This window comes from Anastrepha obliqua, chromosome 1, assembly GCF_027943255.1.
Source record: "Anastrepha obliqua isolate idAnaObli1 chromosome 1, idAnaObli1_1.0, whole genome shotgun sequence".
Taxonomy (NCBI): domain Eukaryota; kingdom Metazoa; phylum Arthropoda; class Insecta; order Diptera; family Tephritidae; genus Anastrepha; species Anastrepha obliqua.
Window position 1 is genome coordinate 129,205,004 of NC_072892.1, and position 21,406 is coordinate 129,226,409.

Genomic DNA, 21,406 nt, shown 5'->3' on the forward strand with positions numbered 1-21,406 from the left:
TAATAAGAAGGCTTTATTAACTATGATTTCAGCAAGAAAAAAGAAAAAAAAGCCAGCGACATCCTGGAAAGACATTTGTAAGGTCATACAAAAAACTGCGCTTCTGTTGCCAAGGGGTCTACCCTCAACTACATTTCCACTGAAATAAATTTCCCAGTTCAAGTCTTAGTTTGACCAGATTCTCAAAAATATTGATAAATTGATTTGAAAAAAGGTTAGATGCTATGAAAAATAAAGACCTGTTGTGTTTGTACAAACTTCAAAGCCGGTTTGGAAACATAATTTCAGAATTATTTCAAGAATTCAAAACAAAAAAAAAAAAAAAACAAAAATAAAAAACATACAACGTTTCACAAGTGTATTTCGTCGGAAGAAATTACTGTGAAAGTGACAAAAAATACATATTCGGAAGAATAAATAAATATTGTAAATTTTGTGGAGTCATCTCTTCGTTTGATCACAACTGTATATGCACATTAAGGCGGACCAAATTTTTTCTCTACTGAGTTGCGACGACGAAACAAACCCTCAAGGGATATGTTAGCATTTTTGGGCAGTTAACACTGTGTTTCTCTGAACTATCCGCAAACTGGAGTTTGAAAGTCGTGCCAGAGCAATTTTTTCAAGAAGGCAGGATCTGGGCAGGGCAAAATCTGCACCGGAATCGGAGAGCAGGGGTTTTCTCTAAATCAGCTAATTTATCTATTTTACTCAAAATTGCCGATTACTGCTAGTGTTTTTCAGGCAGAAGACTTCGTGATTCTGCAGGCATGCAAATTGCTTAGGGAACGTGGGAGCGCGATCAAGGCTCTGACGTTGCTATGGTGCGGATCTAAACTAGTCAAATCTCTTTTGTGTGTAGGTAACATTTCTCTGATCTGTGTTCCAGGACATAGGAACAAAGAGGGAAATGAAATTGCTGATGAGCTTGCCAAGAAGGGGACTGAATTGGTCTCAGAGACCTCCTATCCGGTCTTCCCCTTGACAGTTGTTAAAGGTGAATTGCATAACTTATTTTTCAAGAAAGCGCAGAAAGCGCAATTTCTTCATGGCTGTAGATATCTGGACTATTGGAGGTCTTATAATGGTATCGAAACGGCGCTTTAGTGCTACTTGAAGAGTGGTACTTCAACCATTTCACCTACCTATCTACCTAGTTTTGACGACTAAAGTACTCCACTGGCAATTCTGAAAAAAAAATTACCTGACAGTGCTTACCTTACAACCAAAGACCGGTGCCACAAGCCACGATCTTCGAGTTGTTCTTTCTTGAGAGGTTGAGCAATTCTCCGCACCTTTTCTTATCTAATTGCGGTCAAATCAGCTTGGTTGTAACACCAGTAATGACCTATTGACCTCCTAGAGAATAATTTTTATCCTTAATTTGTAAGTTGCCATTGGAATTCTAATATTGACTCTGTTTTGAAGCAGTGGAAGATGAGTACCCTTTCTGGCTATATCATCGGCCTTGCAACTTCCTTCAATATCTCTATGTCCTGGAACCCATATAAGACTAACCTAGAATATGGTGCGAATAACATTTATATAGAGCATTCCTGAGCAACCTTTGACCTTAGTATAACTGCCTCCATTGATTTGAAGAAGATATTTATCGTAGTGTTTGTTACGGCGTGGGTGTTAAGGTAGACGCTACAGTACTCCAGAGGTCGGACAGATAATTTCAGTCCTAATTCTTTTGAAAAAACTCCAAAAACAAGTTAATTTATCAAATAAAAATTGCTTATTAGTATCTTAGTAAAAGCTCCAAACGTTTATACACCGCTGTTTGAAAGCTATGCTCCGCATGTAATGGCCCGATAACTGGATTTCTAATTACGAGCTCCTTTCTCGAAGCAAACAAAGGCCAGCTGAGATTGAAATACAGTCTGTGTCAGAAGAAAAGGACCGGTTTTTTTTTTCTTTTAACTTGAAAATAAATTTCGTTCTGCTTTTTGCTGCATAATAGTCCCACTCAAGGGCTATGACGCCAGGGCTAACTCAGGTTAGTGTCGTTCGAAACTTTCACGTAAACGCAACCAAACAAAAATGAGTGAGAAGTACCGGAAGCGTTTTGAGGCGGTATTTTTGTGCACGTATTCAAAAGGGCAGCCGCGGCTGCAAAAGTGGTTAAAAAATCAAAAAAGTTTGTTGTGATGTGGAATCAGCGGTATAACGTGTACAAAAATGTTGATGACTTTTCTGAGCGTGGCTTGAAATGAATGACGACAAAAAAGCAGAATAAAGTGATCGTCCAACTTTTTAAGCGGGACCTTTCTTTGCGACTACGCCAAGCACGCATAATTCTTGCTAAAAAGGTAATAGAAACAACACCATTGAAAGTCGACTGAAGGAGGCGAACATATCCTACCGTCCCACATCGTCAAAACCACTACTCTCAGAAAAACACATTGAGAAACAACAAAACAAGAAATTTGGCGTCACAGTAATGGACTGGCCTTCCCAGTCCCCAGACGCCAACCCCATTGAAAATGTGTGGGAAATTATGAAAACGCATCTTGTTGAAAAGATAGTCCACGATTTAAAGCAACTCGTGCGTGAAGTTCGCAAAATCTAGTCCTCTTTGTCGACGAGCTACGCAGAAAAGTTGGTTCAAAGCATGCCGAGAAGATGACAGGCTATACTCGACAACGATGAAGACTACACGGCTTATTGATTAATTGCCACTCCTAGTTTTGTACATACTTTCATGTAAAACAATTTAAATATATATCTTTTATACTTCATGAATAATCGCCGTTCCTTTTTTCTGACACAGACATGAATGAAAGTGGAAATGGATTGGCCATACAATCGACTGAAATCAGCAGAATGTCCTAGACTGGAATTCGCAAGGCTCTCGCCCAAAAGAACGGCCGCCGAAAGGAACATGGAGACGAAGCCTGCATGACGAGTTTACGACATCTGAGGACTCGCTCACTCGGCCGCAGATAAAGTCAAAAGCTGGAAATCGACCGCAATGGATTTCTTTTGTCTCGGCACTTTGCGCCCTCAGCTGGCGCGGTAGCAAATAATAATAATAATAATTCGGAGTATGCATTTTTCCTAACTTGATTAGGATTGGGAAAAACTTTATTTAACAACTTGTTTTGTTACAGGTTGTCATATTAAAGTGAAACATATTGTGAATCGTAGTGTAGAGAGCATAGATTTTCGTGTAAAAAATTTAACAACGTAAAAAAAATTTATTGGGGATTAACAACCCAAATGCAAAATAGGTGAATTAGAAATTAATTTTAGATCTAAATATGCTTCCATGAGCTTTTCAATAAAGAATTGCCAGTAGAATACTTTAGTTGCCTAAACAAAACTGGTTACATTTTTTAAGAACAAAATGATTCGCCTTAATGTACATAGGTATATACACATTGTATCAAGTCGGCTTAGTATTTTATGCTTGCCCATCATTAAATTGTTAAGGGCTTACACTATAACTTACAGACATAATTATTAATCAATGGTTGATAATGCTTTGAAATTTTAAACTATTAAATTTTAAAAAGATTTTACTTATTGATTTAAAACTCAAAAATTGCTTAAGTCGAAAGAAAAAAAAAACAAAAAAAAAATTATTTTGCTAAAATTAAGCAGAAATATTCAGAGCGTGAGATAAAAGCTTTTTAAGCTAAATTTCATAGTATTTTGCTAGCCAACTTACACCTAAAAGATGTCGCTGGCTACCGTGGAACTCCTATAGGTAGATAAACACTCGTGTCGGTATTCAGACAGCAGTCAATAATCACTATTAGTGGCTTGATAGTTACGCCTAGACACTACCGTAATTATAGTAGCGCAATTAGTAATAACCATCTAACCTGCTTTCTAGGTACTTTTGACCATCAATATTTGCAAAAATTATGGGTGAAGTAAGAGTTTTGAGTATTTTTCACTTGGGCCATTTCTTACGATCTAATATAGCTCTTTGAAGGTGACATTATGTCTAAAAAAAGTGCTTTGATCACTATGTGCTTGATGAAGTCAGTTGTGAAGTATAATATATCGTTCTAAAATGGAGGTACTCGCAGAAAGCTGAAAATTGTATATACCTATACCCCAGTAGCATTATCACTATGGTGAAAAGTCAGCATGAGCGACCAACAAAAATTTTGTTGTTGACTCAAAAAAAAATCTCGAAAGTCGAAAACAAGGTGTCGAATAATTCCTTTCTGGCTCAAAACAGTAGTCTGCGGTCACTTTAGTGCTATGCGGTCGCTAATAGTGACTCGCGACCGTTGCCTGAATTCCGACATTAATTACAACACACAACACTTTGAGATACTTACGGTTCACATCCTCTCTATCGCGCGCCATGTCACCTAATCACCACCCAAGCAATAAAAAATATATACAGAAAAAAACATATTTTAGAAAAATAGGCATTGGTTATTTTTGTGGTGATTAGTTCGAAAAGAAAGGTAAATTTTCAAACATTTCTGTACGCGTGTGTCTATAATTTGGTGTTTCCTTTTGTAGCAACACAAACAAGTAGCATAAAATTAAATTTTTAAATATTTAGTATTGTGTGGCAGATAAAAACGAGTACTAATTTAGTACTAAATAGTTGAAAGGAACGTAATAGCAGTTTGTTTTTACATATTTACGGAGAGTGCTACTATTTTTTATTTGTTTGTTTGTTTGCATGTTAGCGTGTGAGCGTAAACACTGGCGTGTTGTAGTTTTTGTAGGTTTTAGAATATTAGCATGAAAATTTTATCTACAACAGTTTTTTTTTACAGACTGTTTGACATTTTAGAATTTTTCGGAGCACTATTTAGTTAAACAGTAAAGGGAATTTTCAAAAGGGATAAAAAGTGAGACATAGAATGCTATAATTTTCGACTACATGGAGTAGTATCTTATTTTTGAGAATTGGGCGTTATTACTGTACTACTTAGAAGAGATCAAGAAATAGAGATCAATGAAATGTCAAAAAGTATGTTACGAATGTTAAGAAAAATGGTTATTACAAAAACAAAAAAACCATAAAAAGTTATGAATAGTTGATTTAAAGTAGCTATATACATAGATATATGAACTCAATTTGTACGAATATTAGTTAAATTTTAGTTAGAAGAGCAAATATCAAGCATATTTTTTTTTTTTGTTTTGGTTTTATAGAAAGAAGTAAATCAGTTAAAATACGATTACTAATTTATTTTAAATACAACACAATGAGAGTACCAGTACAAGTACGAGTATTTTAGTTACACAAGTGACAGAACGAGTAAGTTTCAAGTGTTTGTACGAAAAAAGTTGAATTTCTGATTGCTAATTACTCGTTACTTTTTACGATAGTAGACACACACACGAGTGAACGTTTATTTGCTATTTTGTATATGAAAGTAACCGGTTATATGGTACAATAAATTGGAAAAATATAACAACAAATATAATTCACAATAACAAAAAAAAAAATAATAATAATAAATAACTAAAGAAGAACAAAAACAGTTAACACTAACAAATATTTACTTATTTATATGACGCTAATTAATAGCATATTTTGAGGGGCTACTTGGAGGATATTTTAAAAATAAAAATACTTTGTACACGGCAAAATAGAAGAAAATATACGTAATTATAGAAAAACGACACAACTTAAAGACAGTAATAAGAAATGTGTCTCTGTTTAATTGTTTGCCGAAGAACTGGTCCTAATGAGGTTATGAAAATATTTGAGTTTAAAAATATTTTCTACATGATTTATCATAAAAATGTCAGGAGCGTAGAAACTAAAATATCAATGAAAATTATTATTATTAAATAGTATTTATAGGAAGAATATCAATGAAAAATATTTTTTATTTTTTTATTTATTTATTGTTTTTTTTTTAACATATTTTTTTGCACAGATTACAAATAAAAAAGGAACGTAAAAATCGACATGCTGTTTTAAGGGCATAGATACCTGTAAAATTTCGAAAAAAAATTTTTTTTTTCATAAAATGTTAAAATCATCCTTTAAGAATATATCGAAAAATTTGTAGAACGTAAATTTAAGTATTTCTTATATTATAGATCGTCAACCCTGACGACTCTATTCTTTGCGTTCGAGCGCTGGGAGAGGCATAGTTACGTATTCAAACTTTAGATGCGTTCTTCTCAAAACTGTATTTTTCGAATTGGCGATCTCCCTGAAATTTTGCATACATCTTTTTTATAATATTACTTTCTATGTGAATACAAGTTTTTGAAAAATTTTCGAAAAAATAATTTTTTTAAAAAAGAAATAGTAGGAACATTTCGCCCCAAAACTCACTTTTTTTTTGAAGCGTTTTATTCCGCGAATTTTTTTTCCATTTGTTTTTAATTCATATAGATTTTATGCCAATGATAAACAAAAAAATTTTTGGTTTTTTGTATTCAGGTCACTGACGCCGATGCTACAACGCCCGCCGATTGAAAAGCCCCGCTGCGACCTTCCTGGAAGAATTGAGTGTACATCCGCCATTTCAAATGATTAAAAAAAAAAAATTATATTATTTTAATGTATAAATAAACTGTATGCCAATTTTGAAAGAAATATATTGCCTTTTTCATTTTAAATAATTTTAATGAAAATCAGGGAAAATATGGCCGTTTACAGGTATCTGTCCCCTTAAAGGCATCAAAAAATCTGCTGTAGATGGGCTACCTTCGTATCTTTTAAAAAACACTTTTATTTATTTATACACTAATGTATAACAAAAATCAGAACAGACATTTGAGATCTTTATTCAGAACTACTTAGTCTTGCCATAAAGTCGCAGAAGAAAGTTCCGTTATTTTTTCTTTTGTTCGTATGCATTGCATACTCATAAATTATACTCAGTTTCGTGGCAAATTTCGGTTGTTAACAATGGAGTGGGGAGCTAAGGGTAAGCGCATTGCAGTGATTGAATAACAAAAGTGCAATTGAGATTTACGAATTGCTGAAACACTTCATATTTCGAGAATATATTTCAATTAGCTTGTTTTTGGCATATGGCGCTATGGATAAAAATATCGAATAAAAAATTTGTCTTAAATTTTGTGTGTTTGAATCGTTGAAAATGTTGCAAAAAGCCTATGGCGAGTGTACTTTATCAAAAACATGAAAAACACGGGTCTTCGAGTGGTATAAGGCTTTTGCAGAGGGCCGAGAAGTCGTGGAAGATTTGCCCCGATCTGATCGCTCACCAACGTCTTCAAACGTCTTCAAACGTCGACAAAGTCAAGAAAATGGTGCTGGAAACTTAGCGTGTCTCACGAGCCAATTCGAAACATTTTACACCATCAATTGGGCATGAGACGCCAAGACGCGTGGCTGCTCAACTCGTTCCAAGAGAGTTGAATTTCTTTCAAAAAATGCATCGGAAGAATGTGGCTGAAGACATGCTCGAGCAAGTCGATTCGGATCCAACGTTTATCCAGCACATCATTGCATCATAACAGATGATGAGACGTGGGTATATGAAAAGATAAAAGAATATTATTTGGAAGTTATGCGACGTTTGTGAAAGAATGTGCGTAGGAAAACGGCCCATTTTGTAGAAAGAAAACTCATGGATCTTGCACCATGAAAACGCACCGTCTCACAAGGCTCATATTGTGAACACTTTTTTGACCAAAAGCTCGACAAATATCATCGAACAACCACCGTATTCACCGCATTTAGCCCCCTGTGACTTTTGCCTTTTGCCAAAACTTAAATTTCCACTCCGCGGACGTCGCTTTGAGTCGATAGAGGCCATTAAGGAGAATTCGCTGAAGAAGATCTCTTCAAACGCGTTTAAAAGGTGCTTTGATGACTGGACTAATCGTTGGCATATGAGAATTGAGTCTGTTTTGAAAATGACGAAATAAATTTTGATGATTAAACAATTATTTTGTGTGTTATTGAACAATTCCCGGTACTTTTTTGACAGAATATATGTCTAAGCTTACCAGCGAAAGCTACAATAACAACACCACTGCAAACTGCACTAATAACGCCTGCGCGAACTGGATCAACAACAGCAACACTGTCAGCGAAATTGTGCCAAATTTAGAGACAAATGGATAGGTGAAAATATTTTGAAGTTTTAGTTGTAATTAACTCTTGAAATAAATAACAGGGCATAGCGCTAAACCTAAAAAATATTAGGTGTATGAGCACATAGAGCTTAAAATCAATAACTTGTAAAAGCAAACGGTGACCACTTCGAATTAAAATTTAATTTTTTTTATCTATACCTATAACTGACTTAACAGTACTTATGGCAGGACTAAGTAGTTGTTTGGATGAATAAACTTATTGTATTATTTATTTCGAGGAATGCCAGTCAAGAGCCAGTCTGAGCTTGTGGACAGGAGAAGAATGCATCTTGTAATGCAAATATCTGTAACCTACAATCTAGCAGGTTTAGCCTCCGTAAAAATTTATAGTAACTATAGTACTATATTTTTTGCGATAGTTGGGGGATAAATGCAGCTTCTGAATGATGGATGGATGCAAGCAGATCTTTTTCATTAAAGAAATTCTCCCTGCGTGATTTTGCTATAGTTTGTCGCTCATTGAAAACATTTTTATTCTATGTAAAATTCTAAGAAAAAATATATAACTCTTGTGGAAATTACGGCAATTTATGTACTTCAGCAGTGTTGGGCTGATGAGCTGTCTACACAGGGGACCCTGGAGACGGTTTCATCGCAAAATGAGAGGACAATACCCTTAAGAACCTGTGGTCTGCTACTAGAAAGATAGGCCTCGCGTCAACTCAGCAACCGGCTGGCTAGTGCGCAAACATGCAAAGCCGCGAGATCCTTCTGGCCACGGGTAGATCGGGGCGCTTGAGGGAACTTCTAAAGCTAACAAAGCAGCTCTCGAATTTGGTACATATGTACCCTTAGATTAGATTAGATTTGTGAGGGGTTGGACAAGTCCAAGCACTCAGTCAGGAGACCATTGTACTACACCCGGATAGATTTCTGTAGAAAGAATAGAGATAGAAAAGATAAAAAGTGGGTGGTAAGACGGATAAATTAGTTTGAGGTTACTCTTCCGCAAAGCTCTTGGATTCATTGATGAATATTAAGAGATCCGGAAAAGGAAGAGTATGAACTTCATCCATACTCAGTATATCGCAACTCAATATCCGAAGTCTGATTCTTGAAAATGCAGGACAGCTACACAGAAAATGCTCTGCAGTGTCATCATCCTCAAGACAGGATAAGCATATTAGGCCATCTACGACCCCCATGGCAACCATATGCTGAGCACAGGCGTTGTGCCCTGTGATGACACTCACCAGTACTCACAGGTCCTTTCTGCCGAGTTTTAGGAGAAGGTAGGTACCCTTACTGGACATTGTCCGTTAAGTGTCCATGCGGTGAGACTTGGTATTGCTTCAAGTCCTTTCTACAGAAGCTGTCTGGGGAACGAGGTGGAAACATCTCATTACCTTCTTCTCAGCTGCCCTGCTTTCATACAGCAAATATTTAGACATTTTGGCTCTCACTTTTTCGCTACACCTGCGGTTATTGCGGGTTTAAATATCACACATCTGGTGCGGTTCATCAGTAGTTTGAAGCGGTTAATACGCATGTAATTAGCCACTGTTGGTCATCATCCTCTAATCCAAAGCCCCTTCTTCCTTTTTCCACCTGCCTAGTTCTTCTCCTTCCTCCTGCCAGTCCCCAACGGACGAATTTTGTATTATATGTCCATGTGGACGCCTTGCAAGGGCAGCCATTCATATTATCCTATCCGATGTACCTTAGCAGAAAACTGTTCAGGAAGAGCAAGCTAAACTTGCAAGTGCTTAACGGATATTACTTTAGCTACCGAAGTTTCACTTTAACCCGCTTCATAATAGCTCGAATTGTGAAATAAAACACAATTTATAACGAAAAGTATCAGCAGATGTGGAGCAATATAAACATTTTAAAATAAAACTAAATTAAAAAAAAAACAATGTTTTCATTTGTACTTAAGTTGACTTTGCTATGACATTTTTATAATTCATTGATATATACAATGCAATTCTTTAAATGCTGCTCGCTTATGTGTTTAGTAAGTTCGCTTGAACGCATGTTGAAAAAATCCCTTTTCCTTCCTTTCAAACAAATACTTTTCAATGAATTTTCTATGTATGATTATGCATGAGAAAAAAATAGAAATAATGGAATCAGTTTATGAAAAATGAGAGTTGATGTTTTGTAATCAGTAGGGGTGAATAAGAAATGCTTTTGAATTTATGTATGTTTGTATGCACATAGGAATTGTGTGTGGTAGTATATCGTATAATTTTATTACCCGTTACTGATCCGCGCACATGCACCCGCTTGGGCAGCTCTGGCGGCGTAAATGTGGGTGCTGGATGGAAATCATCTGTAAGATATTCACTAATCAGCATACTCAGAAAAAAATGATGCTTATTTTTTAATTTTATTATTATTTCTTGCAATTTTTCTTGTTTTTTATTTGACTGGTTTTTAGTTTTTTTTTGGTTTTGCATTAAAACTTCAATGAGTGAGCAAATAAATAGGAGCAAGAGCGTTTTCTTTTACGTTGCTGAATGTTGTTTTTGTATTGTTTATTATATTTAAATTTGTTTTTTATGTTAAAATTAAGTTTTCTGTTTTTTAGACTTTACTTAAGATAGCTAGAAAAATAATAATAGATCTCTTGAATTAAAAATTTTGTAGTTTAAAATAATATTGTATTTGATTTGGAGTTCGGACGGGATAAGAAACAAAATTTGCGGAAAAATTGTAGGATAAATATTGTACTACATATTTATAAAGAAATTTAAGAAAATTAACAAAAAAAAGTTAGAAAATAAAATTTTTGAAAAATGCCTATAACTGTTTGTTGAAATGATTGAGAAGGTAAAGAAGCGGCGTTTTCAGTTTGAGAATCTATAGAATAAAAAAACCTAAACGAGGTCTGGTTTGTGAATTAGCGCGTATAGCCAACAGATAATGGATAATGGATAATAGCATACTTTTTTACTAAAGTAGCGCAATAGTTTCAATGCAGTAATAGTTTTAATATTTTATGAAGTTTGATATAGGAGGTACTTGATTGGAGGTACTTTATCTAATCGGGTTTTTTTGACAGATCACGCATGACTACTGTCAAACTAAATGCACAATTTTTTCAGTATTCATTGGCATTTCATCATGGAAAGACTTACGCCTCAAGAATGTTTATAAATCGTATAATTCTATTACGAAAATTGACGCTCTATGAATAGTGTTCATCGCGCGCTCAGGCCAACTTGCAGGTGCCGAACGCGCTATCCGACAAATCAACGGCAAAATGGCCATATTTAGGTTAGAAAACAACCCGAAGCCATTCAAGTATAGCCCTTACATCCATTGAAATGAACCATTTGGTGCGGCCTATCGGCTGGATAAATCATCGGTGCATATTTCTTCAAATAAGAGGCTGGCGCTAATGTAACAGTCAATGGCGAATGCTATCGCGCTATGATAAACGACTTTTTGATTTTTTCATGCCGGATGCCGGAAAATGAAGTACATAATCTATACAACATTTTCCTTCAACAAGATCGCGCTGCTTGCCATACAGCCCGTGAAGCAATAGATTTACTGCGTCGTCGTTTCGGTGAGCAATTAATCTCTCGTCTCGGACCAGTGGATTGGCCACCACATATCACATCTTTGGACTTTCATTTGTTGGGGCATGTAAAGTCTAAATGTTTTGTGGTAAACCAGCTTCGATGGAGGTATTGGAAGCCAACATTACTAAAGTTATTCATGAGATACCGATCGAAGCCATCCAGAGCGAGCCATTTAAAATTGGTGTTTACGAATAGGCGAATTACGACGCAGTTGCGGCTAACATTTGAAAGAGATTATCTTTAAAAAATAAATGTCATGAATGGTTCCACACAAAAATAATAAAGATTGCCCAATCCATTTGAATTTTCGTTGATTTATTTCAATTTAAAATCCGATACCTCTAAATTGATCATCCTTTACATAAAAATGCAACGGTGCATTGGTGATCTTACTTGAAAGACACAATAGAGGCTGGTCTTGCGGCAAACGAAGGCAAAACAAAGTCATTTATCACCATACTCAATGCGTGTCCATATAGCGGAACCCTGCCTGCCTTTATAACTTCGAATCGCTTATAAACCAGCATAAACTTGAGCTCCGGAAGAACCAAAGTCTGCCTCTAGACTGGACTTGGCTGATCCTATAAATCACACATAGGTCAGAAATTGATCAATAGGGATACCAAGTGTTTGCATGGAGAGTTTAATAACTTTATGTTTTGCCATTAATACACAGTTTAGATAATTTATGTAGGCTGCTAGTTTTTGGATCTGTCACACTTTCTAAGGTTGAAAATGATGCAGAACCTAAGCAGCACCTAAATGCTGTTTGAAACTTGATTTCGGTCAATCGTGAGCGCTACTAATTCTAAAATGGAAGGGATGGCTTGGATAGTCTTTGATGATACCGGTACGAAAACAACTCGTAGTAATAAATGGTTTTCCAATAACAGGTGTTATTGCCACATAAGCATCGAAATCATTGATCTTTTACGGGAAAAGTTTCCGGACCGTGTTATCACCCGAGATCTTGCGATTTGACACCTTGTGACTTTTTTCTTTGGGGCTACGTGAAAGAGAAGGTCTACGCCAACAGCCCAGGGTCGATTCAAGACCTCCAATATGGAATTCGTGATGCTATCGAGGACATAGGGCAGCCACTTTGCAATTCGGTTATGGAAAATTTCTTGAAAAAGATATTGCCCTGTAAGCAAGGTGGTGGTGGTCATTAGCCTGATGTTATTTTCCACTATTAGCGGCATGCCTTCCTCTTTATAGTGAAATAAACCTCCGATCATTTATATTAAAAAATAGCCTTTTTCTTTGAATATCAAAATATCACCTCTTATTGGGAAATCCTTTATCTGGTTTTGGTTTTGTTGTAGAGCCTTGATTTCAACTTATTAGGAGGTGGCCTAGAAATTTGTTTCATCCATCTGGAAACTTTAAAGCCAATAAAGTCTGGAAAAACTTGCATGACCGGATAGCGGTTCAGCGGAGGTGGCCATATGCTTGGAGAAAATATCTTTTTTTCATTTCAATTTTTTTTTTTTGGAACATCACTGTTTTTAAACAAATGTATGTAGTTCGAGCAATTCCCTCCTAAAAAAAAAATAACGTATTCAACTTGAATGGCAAGGCAAAAGACGAAACCACGTTATTTAAATTTCATATATATATATATATATCTACATATATATATTTATAATTGGCGCTTAAACCCTTTTCCGGTATTTGGCATAGCTCCTCCTGTTATTTGTGGCCGGTGTTCCACAAATGGAGGGAAGAGAAATGCCCTCGGCGGTTTGCCGTTGCCTGCCGAGGGGCGGCCGCTATTAGAAAAAACGTTTTTCTTCATTTTGGTCTTTCACGGAGATTCGAACCTACGGTCTCTCCGAACTCCGAATGGTAGTCACGCACCAAACCATTCGGCTACGGCAATTGTTTGGTTTTTTTTTTTTTAATTTATATAATATAATAAAATAAAAAATAAAAATATATAACGGTAATTAATATGGAGATTAACTTAAATTATAACTTAAAATAACATTAACGAGTGCTATCAAAAAGTAAGATCGAAAACCGGAACAAAATTAGAAATTAGAAATTAATATTTCAAAGCAATCCAAATAAAAAATATTTAAGATTTAAAAATATATTTTTTTCGGTTTTTTGGAATTAGAAATAAATGTAATCAGTTAGCGTAAATATTTACATGCTCAATTCAATAAGTATAAGTATTTATGTGAGTGTATAGGTGATCAAAAAGTAGTAGAAGTAGAAGCAGGTCTATATGAATATTGAAATCGAAAGTGGAAAGCGAAAATATTACATTTAAAGATAGGCATGGCAACATGCAAACAAGCACTAATAATATGCGTAATATACAATAAGCACCATCATGCAAAATACCAAAAAAAAAAAAATGATTCGTTCGACATGCAACAGCGCTGTTGGTGCTGCTAGTGGGTGTGGGCGCAAGCGAGCGTATACTGGTGACGACAAACAAACGGCGACTTAAATGCAACTACGTACATTTGTGCATAAAAACATTGGCTGAAGCAAGAAAAGTAGCTGACTAAACATACGTACACATGTAAATATATATATTTATATGCTTGTGCCACTAATGCTTGGAAGCTAAAGAAATAGTAACAACATACACACATATTACTGCGCAGCTAAATGAAATAAAACTACGCTAAAGTACTTGCGTAACAGTATGCGTGAACAGCAGGAGCAGAAAATTACTGATAAGCACAGAAGCCTTTTGGCAAATACTTGCTGGTAGGCACATTATTTTGTAATTTTGATAAACTCTTTTACTACTTTATGTACAGATACAAATACTTATGTATTTGAAATTACTTGCACTACTAGTGAAAGTAGGCGTTTTTTTTTGGCATCTGTGTGATAATAATTCATAGCTTTTGTTTCGTGTGCAGGCTATAAACATTTAATTGATTTGATTTTCTTTTTGGTTTTGCTTTTGTACGAATTACTGCTGTTTTCTCAACTAACCTCTTACAGTTGGTCGGTACATTCATGTACAAGTTCGCTGACGTGCCCTTTCAAGTTTGTAGTGAAGGAAAGTGAGATGAATTCAATTGAGGTACCGTACAGTAGCGAGCATAACTGAGCCTATGATAACTTTTTTCTTAATAATTAAAATGTTTATTGAGTTAAATTTTTAAATTTTTTTTAATAATTATAATGTTTTCCGGCTTAACATTTTTTTATTTGTTTGCTTTTATGTTTTTTTGAAGTGCAACTTCTTAGGCGTCCATAGACGAGCGAAAATGGAGAGTAAAATTTCAAGGCCATGCAACGTTTTCGGTATTTTCGTTCCGCAAGAGAGAAAAAAGATATAACGTAGAGGAAAAGGAGAGGGAGAGCTATACCTTATATATATCTTAGATACACTTTAGGCTATTTTTCCTGAGTTTTTCCTTGTGGTTGCTAATTTCTAGTGAGAAATAACACTGCCTACTGTTTGGTGCTTGTTTGTTGGTGCAAACTTGTAGGAAATATATTTTTGGTGCCTACTTTTTGGCGTTATATTCCTTGGTGTCTACTGTTTTGGCCGTTTTTTGGTCCCAATTTTTTTGGCGGTTTTTTTTTTGGTGCCTACTTTTTGGCGCTTATTTCCGTTTCCTGGCTAGTGCTTGTGCGTATTATAAAGTGCAATCCATTTCAGCGTCGGATTTATTGGTATTGCCTTACGATAATTTGTGCCGTTGCTGCGGTCGCTGGAATCGCTGCGTTTGTGCGGGTGATAAACGCTCGGAGTAGTGCGCGTTGTTGCCACGGTTTGTGTCCGACGTTTACCTACACCGGTCGACTCTTCTCCGTGTTTTGTAAATTTTGTCTATTTCTATTCTCTGCAAATGTTGTGAATTTATTTAGATATATCTTCTTTCTCTTTTTCTCTCTCTCTCTCTCTCCCATTCTCTCTCAGGTCGCTCCCTCTTTCTTTGTCTGCCTTGAAAGTTTCACTTCTGTTATGTGTACTACGCTACACGCACTTTTTTTTTAATAATTACAAATTTTTTCGTTTTAAATTTTTAAGTTTTTTTTAATAATTATAATGTTTTTCGGGCTAATATTTTTTTATTTCTTTGTTTTCATGTTTTTTGTTTTAATTGTTTATTCTTTAACCAAGCCATATAAATTACACTTTCAAACTTTATAAACAAATGTTCATCGTTTTACTCTGAATTTTAAAAAATGAAAAAGATGTTATTTATAATAATAGTTGCAATGTTTTTCGGGGTAAACTTTTTTTTACTGCTTTTTTTTAATATTGCTCATTCTTTAACCAAAACCATAGAAAAAACTTAGAAAAATTAAAAGAATCTCCATCTCGATTTCTTACTTTTTATCTGAATTTTAAATAAAAAACAAAGTTTATAAATAGCTGCAATGTTTTTGAGGTTAAATATTTTTCCTTTTTTTTGTTTTCATTCTTTAACCAAAACCATATAAATCAAATTCTCAAACTTTAAGCAAACCTAACGTATAAAAGTTTTCTTCTAAGTTTTTGACTTTTAATCTGAATCTTTAGATCACTTTTGGGTATGCAGTAAGATGGTTCATGAAATTCTAGTGAAACAAAGTGTTGAGGATCTCAAAAATCGCACGGATTTTTAATACTTTTTTTTGCTGACGGCTTTTTGCCCTTTATTCCATATAAAAATAAAATTCTTGTGGGAGAATAAAAAAGCAATTTACTCTATTTAATTTTTATAATTTACATACGAAAAAATCCGCGAGACTCACAGAAAATCAGCAAAACGGTTTACAAAAAAAATATATATAAAAAAATTAACTCGATGTTTTTTTTAATTTGCGCTTGTAATATGAAAAAATGAAAAATATTGTTAGAGTTGCCACTAAACATTTTTTTTTTGAATCAACACGATTTTTTAGTACATCCTGTAATACCAAAATTTAGAGGACTATCACTGCATACTTGAAATTTTTCTTAAAATTCAGATTAGAAAATTTAAAAATATAGATGAAAATATTTAAAGTTTTTCTGAATTTTTTATAAAGTTTGAAATTTTGGTTTAAATTGTTTTTGTGAAAAAATGAAACATACATACATAAAAAAATTAAAAAAACTGGATTTTAACTGGAAAAACATTGTAAAAATATTGTAAAAATTGTAGACATTCTTAAACAAAATCATCAAACACTCAGTTATGCTCGTCACTGTGTGTAAATACGGCAGTACCAGCATCGAAAATAGTGGAATAAAATGAAGTCGATTTTTACTTCAGCCTTGCCGTAGTTTTAGAACTAGCAAATTCTTTAGCCATATCTCATGAGATACATATATGTACAAAATATCGGTGTGATTTAAAGCTGACATTACATTTCAAATAAAAGTTCTTTGATAATTTTGTATTTGCTGAACTCAGTTGTGTGTTACAGCTTTGCAAAATGGAGGTAAAAAAGAGAAATGCAGATGCATTCTACAGTACAGTAGGTTCTGTTTTTATGCGGCTTTTTTTTATGCGGTTTTGAAATAGTGCGGTTTTTTTTTAAATTACAAAATGCATGTCGACTTATCGGGAATTGTACATATAAACAAGATTCTAAACCAGCTAAGCAAAAACTCATCACAGATTCATGCGGTCTATGGAACGTATCTATAGTTATAATATGGGACTAGTGCCCTTTTTTATGCGATTTTATTACATTATTACAGATTTATGCGGTTTTAGCATTTGAAACGTATCTATAGTTTTACTATAGAACTAGTAGCTTTTTTTATGCTGTTTTTTTTATGCTGTTTCTTGCGGAACGTATCTACCGCATAAAAACAGAACCTACTGTAATTTGAAAATTCCGTGCAGGCTGCAAAACAAAAAAATGACTGCTGTTTAGGGACACAATATATGATACTTAAAATATCGAATGCAAAAAAATCCGGTAATTCCAAAAATTCTGTTCTGGTAATATGAATGCCTAAAATGAGGCACGCTCATCTAAGACTTCATCAATTGCCAAAAATGTCGATAAAATCATTGAAATCGTTAAGTCGGACCAGGATGAGAACACCGGCGTTTCTGGGTGTTTGGCGTGCGTCTTAATGCTGTTTCTACAAATAGAGGCACCTCCAGTTTTAAGCCAATTCCGAACAGCAAAAGATTTTTTATGAGAAGCTTTTTCAAGGCAGGAATACATTCGGAGATTTGCCATTGCCTGCCGAGGAGTGACCGCTATTTGAAAACAACTTTTTCCATCACATGCACGGAGTTTCGAACTTACGCACTTTCGAATGGTAGTCACGCACCATCCCACACGGCTACAGCGGCCGCTATCAATGTCTTAGCTAGGCAAAAAAAAAAAGGATTTTCTGAATCGGCTATTCCTAGCTGGGATAATTTCATCAACGAACACGTGGAACTTTCTATTTCACATAATATGTGGACGGTTGAGAAAACTAAATCACTTTTACAGTTAATTCGAGTTGAGAAAACACTTCTTAGTTTTTGTTGTTGGGCTTCGAATTGCTACTTAAAAATTGCTCTTTGCCGTTCGCTTCTTTTTCTAAAAACTCTCATACCATCATCCTTTCGCTTAATTTCTCGGTTTTACTTCGAAATCAGATAACAGGAGGCAGTGCTGTACTAAATGTTTGTGGTTAAAAAAATATTATATTAGAAATTTTCAAATACATAGGTAGCGGTATCAAGGAGAGTAATGAACATACCCTATGATCAGAAAGTATCTGGAATGTTCAATTTAAACGAACCGCGCACGTGGGCACCGGTTCACATTTATTTCTTATGTTGGTAGAAAGCTGAAGGCCATGAAATTTAACTCGGCCTTGTTTTATTTAAACATTCCCGGTTCTTTCCGATCATAGGGTACATACATCCTTATCTTATATTTCCTTGCCACTAAATCGATTCTATTAACTCTACACACACATTTAAAGCGTATTTCTACACGAGCAACTAGACTTTAACTAAGGTGTACATATATTTATTTGTCATACGTAATTACTTGTACATTTACATAAACATATGTATGTATATACTCTACAATCGACACATAGTTTAAACAATAGAATTTCTTTCATAATCCATAGGAATACAAATAAATATGTACAGACACTTTTAACTATCAACGTTTACGTACATACATACAGTAATAAATATATAAATAATCTATCTAATTCATCTAGTAAAACTCTCAAAAAATTCAAATACTTTTAAGTAACTCCATAAACAAAGATTAACTGACTAAAATCTATGATTACTGACTACGCAATATTGTTTTGAATGCGCTGCGCTCGTATTGGAATTGTGTTCCAAAGTATCATTTTCAACCCTTGGCATTGATTTCAGACCTTGGCGTTGCTTTCTAGAAAAATTGATATTCTAGAAACTTGTATAGTTGCATTTTTTTGCTTTCAGTTTGGTTTTGTTATTACGATAACTTTGTCGTGACGATTTGCGTATCTATGTAAGTATTTGAGCTTTGAAACCCAAATTTATTTCGTTAAACGATGAGCAATTCGTATAAAAGTATATATATCTATTACAAGAATCTTTTGTGTTTTCGGCCGAACGCATTATGAGCTTTTGTAGCTCATGTTTTTATTAAATATACAAAATAGTTGCTATTACTACTTAAATTGATTTAGGTTTTTAGAGCTAAACTAACGATGAAATAATAATTTTGAGTTGTTTGGATAAATACATTTTTCTTCAAAGTATCAATTATAAAAGTAGATTATATTATAAATTAAAAACTAATCCCTTATATTTGTGAGAAGTCAATTTTAACAAATTTTATTCTTCCTTATTGACCAAGCGGTGGTTAAAATGTCAGTCTACATAAACTCTCTACGAACTTTTATTGAATGCTTTTGTTCAACTCTAAATAGTTTGCGAACAGAGTTTTAAGATACGAGTATTCATAATAAAAAAAATTTTAACGCAACCTTAACAGATCAGAGATAAGGTGAACTGATCTTGAATCATCCAACTTTGCTCAGTAGGAGGCATCCCTTTATGCCCCAACAACTTCTAGATCAGGGCGGTAGGCCCACAAAAGGTGGACCACGTGATTCACTTGTGAGGATATTATATGGATCTGGTCTAGAGGAAATGAAAACAGAACTAAATACCTCATCTAAATCTGCCGACTTTACGACTATAGTAGTTGTCATCATCATGGGGCACTGCCTAATGGAACATACAGTCCGGCACACTTGATTAGAGGCAATCATTTTTATGGGGGAAAATGGTTATTAAAGCAACCGTCTTTGGTGCAGTAATCCAAGGTTTTCTGTTAATTCAAGTGAAGGCTGCACTTTACTCAAAAATAAAGAAGCTTTAAAATATTATTCCACCCAACGGTATTTCGCAGTAGTAAAACTTCAGCAGCTGTAATAGTCTACTTGATTTATTGGTTCACTTGAATAGAGGTTGTGCTGACAACTTGTTTATAAAATACTTCGTAAATGATGAATGGAGTTGTACATATTCTCCAGATAGTGTAATAAAATTTCAAACCAGCCCGTTTTAATGGTTCGAATTGAAGTATTTTTGTATTCAAATTGTTGCCCATTCGCATAAACCTTACGAGCCAGCCATTCCCCTAGATTTTCGGTTACGTTCAGTTCTGGAAAATACGGTGGCTATGCTAAAGTCTCAACGTTTTGGGACGCAGTCCAAGCTTTGACTACACTTGAAGTGTGTATAGGGGCATTTTTCTGTTAAAAAATCAAATGTGTAGGTCCAAATGTTTCACCAATCTCAGGGAAAGATTTCAACAGAGCTTTATAACTGTTTCCCGTCATTATGTAGTCTACAATTTTCCATGCAATGCTGCATTGTACGATATTGGTCCCCATACCATGACACCACCTTCGCGGCTACTGTGCCAAACATTGCTCTCTGGTGAAGCTGTAAAAATAAAGGGTGTTTCAAAAGTGACGCCTAGATGTCATTAATGAATAATTCATAGACGGTACCTTCGTTTTATGTCATCTTTGCCATTTAACAAGTAGACAGATGTACAATTTTGCACGATAGAACAACGCGTTAAATTATTGAAACTTATTATGCAAATGGTCGATCCTTAAGGAAAATATGTATATTGCAAAATTCGTGATTTTCTTGGTGGTAGTAAACGATTGAATGAGTTGGATACCAAAAGGACTGGCGAACCAAAAACTGAAAGTTCTGTTGAGAATATAGCTGCTGTAGAGCAAAGTTTTGCTGAACATCTTTCAGCATCGATCTCTCGAAGTTCTCAACAACTGGCCTGTCATCAATCGACTGCTTGGCGGATTTCACCTGTAGACGCGGTGGATATAATGGATATTTAAATGGAGTAATATTTGATCGAGGACAAAATGAAGTATCTTCTGCCATCAAGCAAACAGTCGGCGTTCTCACGTATCGGCACCCATGTCACTTTTGACAGTTATAACTCTGAAGTTTTAAGATACTTTGTTTACCTAAGAACCAGCATTAACACTGAAAATAATATCAGCCTTAAAATCCAACGGATGCCAACAAATGATACTTTCGACTTAGCAGTAAAATCCTCTCTCGACGAACAAAACTAATAGTTTATAAGTATCTCATCATGCCCGTCCTAACGTATGGTGCAGGGTCTTCAACGATGACAATATCCGAAGAGACGTACTTTAGAGTATTTGAGAGAAAGATTCTGCGGAAGATTTTTGGACCTATGCACGCTGGCTACGATAAATATCATAAGCACTGGATCAATGAGCTGTATGAGCTTTACGACGACATATATTGTACGTAGTGCAGAGATATACAAAAAGTTTTGTATTTTTTTCTTCCAATACTGTAATTCGAATTAAT

General features: G+C 34.8%; 1 protein-coding gene across 1 annotated transcript in view; it reads right to left on the minus strand.

The window, feature by feature from the left end:
- The window catches only part of LOC129236084 (calcium-activated potassium channel slowpoke), a 282,580-nt gene that overhangs the window by 20,999 nt on the left and 240,175 nt on the right, over nucleotides 1–21,406 (minus strand). Inside the window, exons 16-17 of the mRNA XM_054870285.1 lie at nucleotides 10,274–10,348; nucleotides 4,302–4,334 (exon numbers count right to left, since the gene is read on the minus strand). Coding sequence (XP_054726260.1) covers nucleotides 4,302–4,334; nucleotides 10,274–10,348 — 108 coding nt within the window. The remainder of the gene's footprint in view (nucleotides 1–4,301; nucleotides 4,335–10,273; nucleotides 10,349–21,406) is intronic.